Source organism: Alligator sinensis, unplaced genomic scaffold (genome assembly GCF_000455745.1).
Source record: "Alligator sinensis unplaced genomic scaffold, ASM45574v1 scaffold1030_1, whole genome shotgun sequence".
Lineage (NCBI taxonomy): Eukaryota > Metazoa > Chordata > Crocodylia > Alligatoridae > Alligator > Alligator sinensis.
In genome coordinates this window covers 81726-87879 of record NW_005842592.1, presented here as the reverse complement: position 1 = coordinate 87879, position 6154 = coordinate 81726, and the positions used below count along the sequence as shown (strand labels likewise).

Below are 6154 nucleotides of genomic sequence, written 5' to 3'. Positions count from 1 at the left end.
GAACAAAAGAAAAAGACTTCATTCTTGAATAGCATCACCTCAGGCGATATTCCCTTCCCAACTGACCCTAGAGAGAGAGGAGCTTTGTAGCATGCCCTAGTAAACCTATCTGGCAGACAGATCCCCAGGCAGCAGTTGCCTTTAACAGGTGAAGAAGGAGCCTATAAGTAAGGAGTTGGCAGATGAAATAAAAGGAGAATGTTACCTCTTTTTCAAGGGTCTTGTATCCACACAGAGTGTTAACAACTTCTCCGGGGACCTGTTAAGAGAAGAACAGTTTTAGACTAGAAGCACTGTTTCGAGGAAAGGCAAAAGAAATCACAAGGGGTATGAAACTCTGCCCCCTTGGTTGGTGCCACAGACCTTTCAGCACAGTGCAAGGCAAACAGTTCAACAGTCTTTGGCTCACACATCAGTGGGAACTTCTGCCAAATGCCACCAAAGTTACCACCACACGCTGCACCCCAGTACCCTTTGAGAGTCAGAACTGGGACACCTTTGGTTCCACTTCTGGCAAATACCAAATGCTTTGCTCAGTCCAGGCCCTGATAGCTTGGGGCTCCTCCCAGCCTTACATCTTAGAGCTGATACCACTCCTTCTTAGGACAAATCCCTTTCCTTTCAAGCCATTGCCACTAGTTCCACTTATCCTTGTGTCCCCCTCAACCGTGTCTCTGCCCTCTTTGGGATTTTCCCCCTTTGGGTATTTAGCCTGACCAAAACCAGTCAGTAAGAGGTCACCCGCAGTGCTTGACATATCTTTCTTTGTTCACAGGTGTATATGCAGCAGAGAAACAGATAAATTACTTCCCTGTGGCAGGGGACTCATGACTCCTGGATGACAGAGAAGGGAGACTGGCTTTCCTAGGCAAGCGAGGATGAAGAGTGGAGGCTGATCAGAATGAGGAAGGGGGACTTTGAGACAGCCAGGTTGAGGAAGCAGGGTGACCTGTGCTTTGTGCCGCTATTGCTAGTTTTGTGTCAGGAAACAGAAAGGGGGTAGGGGTGAATTTTTAACTTTATGCAACATGTGAAATGGGTTTAAGGAAGAGGTGAGAGAAAGCCACCACTTCCATTTCATTCCTTCTACCCCCTTAATTATTGTTCTTACTAGAGTTGTTAAGAAAAGATTCAGGAAAATGAAACATTATACTTTTAAGGCAGGGTAAAAAAACCTTCCAAGAAATTGTCTTATAGTTCTTCCTGCATGAATGCCATTAGTTGCATTAATGAAGCGCCCAAAGCCTCCGACAGAGATCAAAGCCCAGTTGAATTCAGTGCTTTATATGCATGAAGTATCAAAGTTCCTATACTGAAGAATTCATGATCTAAACTGACTAAGAAAAGGATAGGGGGAAGTCGCTTACTTAAGGTAACACAGAAAGTTATAAAAAACCTTTGACCATTTAGTAAGGAATCTTTCCTATAGAAACAAATTTTATTTTAAGCATTCCTGGAAGTATTTTGGCCCTGAAATGACAATACGTGTGCTTTAGAGATTGATCCGACACTCCCTGAAGTCAGCAGCAAACTTCCAATCAATGTTAATGGTTTAAGAGCTAGGCACAAATGCGCTATAGAACGAGGGTAGGTGCCCTCATTACACAATTTTACTAGGCTGATTGAAAGAAATCAAACCATCTTTTCCCTGTTAATTACTAGAGAACTTTTGCAGTGGGGGCTTAGCAACTGGCCTAGGAATTATGAAGGCAGGGGTTCCTCATGAGTTGCAACCATTTCTTCCCTGCTCCTGTCAGAAAACAGACTTTCTTATAGGGGGTTTTTTTTTTGGATAATTTTTATTCCTACAAAAACCAAAGAAGCATCAAAATAGCTAGGGGCAGCATTCGGGGAGTCAGCAGGAGGACTTGTGAGCATGCTGACTGGCATGTAATTTAGCATCTCTCAGGATCCAGCCTGCAATGCATTTTGTTTGCTTATTTCATGGATCAACCTGGCGCGTTTCAGAAGGCACTCTGTCCCCAAAACGAACACCTTGAAAGCATGATAATTTTAGATGTAAGAAGATGCTGGCAACCAGTAAAAGCTTTAGATGCACAGACATGAAAAGAAGTGTGTTCATTTGCAGTGCAAATTGTCTTCTCTGCCACAACACAGCATAAAAAGAATTGCACCACTGAAGAGATTTTAGCCATTAAGCGTCAGCCCATTACTTTTCCAATTGGTGGGCCAGTTATACCAATGCTACTTTCCCACAAATCATTATTCCTACAATATGTTACAGCACGGCATTCTTGTAAAACATGATTATTGCAGTTTCCAGTTATGTACTGCTAAGCTGCCTTTGTGCAACAGACTGAACAAAGTTAAAAGAGGCTAATATGACTGCAATGATCAAGGAGGTGTTTGTGCATGTTAACAATTGGGTGAAACCCTGGCTCTCCTTAAGTATGGGGCAAAACTCCTATCAGTCTCTGTGGAAGTCCTGATTGCACCTTTTGGCCCGGGTCTTATAATCATTTTGATAGTGTAACGAGTGCATGCAAATATAATGAATGCCTATGTTAAGGCTCTATTATGCTGCCTGACAGGTATCTGGGAGGCTTTGTGTAACTGAGAACTGAGCCCTTTAAGTCCCTCTTCAATTACAATTTTGTAACCTTGGTGTCCCACCCGCCATGCATGAACGGCTCCTTTCCCTCCGCACGCTGTCAAGCCAAGTGTTGTTCAGTAGAATGTATTCTGCGCAGCCATGAAATTATGGCAGGGCGCATGGGTTTGCCCAGGTACTCAAGAGCCCCAAAAGACTCCCCTGTCATCCACGCGCCCTGCTGCTGATCCAAGGACTTCTGTCTCCTTGAGGTGCTGATGGGCACAGACAAGAAAAGCAGCTTTAAGTCATGGCGAGCCATAGAGAGGGCCATGAGTTAGTTTGATCTTCCCAATCCAACAGCGGATTGGGAGGGTGGAGGATCAGCTTCAATTTGGAGTGGATACAGGGAGACAGGCTGCCTCTGTGCAGCCTCTCCCCCTAGCTCAACCCCTCCCCAACCCTTGCAGCTCTGCTGCTGTCTCTAGATGGGAGGGCAGGGGGAGAGGGCAGGGGAAAGAGGTCCATTCTGTGGTTTTCTCAGCCCCACTGAAGTTGAGGCAGGTAGACTGGAGTCCCCCACCAAGGTGAGAGGCTCCAATCCACACTCCCCCCACCCGGCTCCAATAGGGCTGAGAAGACCCCAGAGGTGACCTCCCTCCCCTGCCTTCTCCCCCTCCCATCCTGGGCTGTGCTGCAGCCAGAGCAAACAGAAATGAATGAAGGCACTCCGCTTTGGAGCATATTCATTTGAATCCTCAAACCCTACAACGAGGGCTCTGTAATGGTGCTCTTCTGTTTGGGCACAGCTTTAGAGCATTTCCAAGGAGCTGACTGCATGACAAATATCATTTCTGTCTGTGCTTGATGTGTCCTAGCAGAATGTTCCCGAGAACATACCCATGGATCTGATGCCCGCCATCCTCCAGAGAATGTATGGCAGAGAAATGCAATAGTAAAACAATTAAAATTGGCTGAAACAGGAACTCACTGTACAATGCATTTGTACAGTTCCCCCACCATTTGGGGCATGGAGGCAATATATTAACACTGTTGCTTCTGTAGAGTTCATTAGAATGGGCTAAAATGCTATGTCCGAAGCAAGGTTTGCTGGTTCTTAAAATATCTTTGGTTTTTAGAAGAATGTCTAAGCACATTTCTATCCAATAATCTTTTTAAAAATTTTTTTAAAGAAATCACATTGGCATAACTCTATTAAAGCTCCTAGGGCTTGTTCAGAGGTTTCATTTTTTTGGCTGTATAAATAGGTCACCAACTGATCATTTAAGAGAAGCAAGAATTCTGATGGGCGATATCTTTTACTGGACCAACTATATGGTTGGGAAAGATACAGACAAGGTTTTTGGGTATCACACTGCCCTGCTTCATTTCATATTTATTTACCACTTCATTTTCTGGCTACTTCCAGCTTTGACTCAAATGACTCAGCTCATCCCTTTTTCCTGGTGCTATGAGGCCATTAGCTCAGCAATGACTTCATGACACCAGTTTCTGCTGGCATCAAATTTTTCTGGTACATTGATCCCAACCCAGCCTGCCTCATTTTTAAATGCATCTGTTACCATTCCTTGATTTCATCTCTGTCAATCACTTCTCTCATTCTGTTAAGCAGCTATTTTAATTTCCTCGAACACAATGACCTTGATAGATAAGATATGAGATAGACAGGGATTTTCAAAAGGTGTTGTCTGCTCTGTGTTATTACCCCATTATCAGAGATTGCAAATAACATGCGAGCTGGCCAACAATGGCCTGAAAGTAATTGACTGGTCTCTCAGTGAAAGGAAAAGTAGAATTTACATTCACAAGCACAACAGATGGTAGAAAAGGAGAGATTGCTTTCATGAAAGAAAGTTTTGAATTCCACATTAAAATATCCTCCAGCCTCTGCCAGCATTTAGACAACAATATTTTGCAGCTTTTACTAAGAAATGTGCTCTTGTTTATAACTGCATATTAAAAAGGAAGTACAAGACTCAGAGATGTGGGATCTACTCTCTGCTTTGTTCTGTGCGACTGCTCACTTCCCTGCTGTGGGTGTGTTTCACCATCTGCAGAAGGAGGACAGACAACATGACCTATCTTAATGTGAGAGCTCGATTCTCTACCTATGTACACATGACCTCTGCATCATTAATGCCACAATTACAGGCCTTAGTCACGTAAGTACATCACCACCATTCTAGCTCTCCAGGCTTAATTAATTCTACCTTAATGTGTTTAAAGCACCGAATCATTATCAGATGAGTCCATAGGATGTCCAGGTGGTAGGCATCTATCTCCTTGCTTTTTGGAGGGACTGTCCATGTCTACACAAGATGTTTACTGCAGAGTTAACTAATTAGCTGTGCAGTAAAACATCACCATCTATACATGCAGTGCTATTAGGATGGAGTAAACTAATTAGTAGGGCTGCGCGAAACAGAAGCATTCAGCTTCGACCAGCATTTCAGCGTTTCGGTGGAACAGTGTTTTGTTTCGACTTTTGTTTCGAGTCAAAAAGGCTGTTCTGTTCCATTCTGTCGAAACGTTTTGCTGTTTCGACCCTGTTTTGACGTTTCACCCATAGGATATAATGGGGAAGGTCAAAAAACAGGCTATAACTTTGTCATTTCTGGCCTGATTTGGATGAAACTTGCAGGAATGATAGCAACTTCTGAAGGTATGAAGTGTGACAAGTTTCAAGAAGATAGGTGTAGGGGGTTCAGAGAAACTGCACCCCAAAGTCTTGAAAACAAAACTTATGTCACATGTATGTGTTAAGCCACAGTGGGGTGAAAACTGCAGGCATGCTAGCCCCTGCTGAGGCCACAAAGCCTGCCAGCTTTCAAGGAGATAGGTGCAGGGGTTTGGGGAAACTGTACCTCAAGCTGTGGACAAGCAAAACTTGTGACATGGGTGACACTAGTTGTGTTAAGGTGCAGCAGGGTGAGAACTGCAGACCTGCTCGCCCCTGCTAGCCACAACTATTCACCAGGGCACCCTTGGGGAAAACTAGGAGTAATGGGAGTTACTCCTGGGAGATTGTTTCAGGATCGTTTCAGTCTCATTTCAGACTCAACATTAGGAAAATCTACTTCACAACTAAGGTGTTCAGACTGTGACCATTACTCCTAGTTTTCCCCAAGAGTGCCCTGGTGAACAGTTGTTCACCGAGCCCTAGAGGTAACACTTCTGAAGTAGTGGTAAACTGCTACCAACTCCCCTCTTTTTCAGGCTGAAGAGTCCCAGGTCCCTCAGCCTTTCCTTGTATGGCTTGCTGTGCAAGTCTCTGATAATATGGGTAGTCCTTCTCTAGACTCTCTCAAGCTTTACCATGTCCTTGTTAAAGTGCGGAGCCCAGAACTGGGCACAGTACTTCAGCTGTGGTCTCACCAATGCTGAGAAGAGCTGAGTAGAGCAGGAGAATCACTTCTTGGAAATGGTTTAGCTGGAGATGCATCAATTAATGCATGCCAGCGTATTTTTGGCCCTGCTGGCTACAGCATTGCACTGCCAGCAAATGTTCATACTGTGGTCAATTATTACCCCCAGGTCTGTGGTGGCAAGTGATGGGGGATTTTTCATTCCTGCTGCTTGATG

At 44.3% G+C, this 6154-nt stretch overlaps 1 protein-coding gene across 1 annotated transcript in view; it reads right to left on the bottom strand.

Moving 5' to 3' along the window:
• The window catches only part of LOC102380198 (tetraspanin-15-like), a 115004-nt gene that overhangs the window by 33308 nt on the left and 75542 nt on the right, over window positions 1–6154 (bottom strand). Inside the window, exon 5 of the mRNA XM_006032901.3 lies at window positions 206–259. Within this exon, the coding sequence (XP_006032963.2) occupies window positions 206–259 (54 nt within the window). The remainder of the gene's footprint in view (window positions 1–205; window positions 260–6154) is intronic.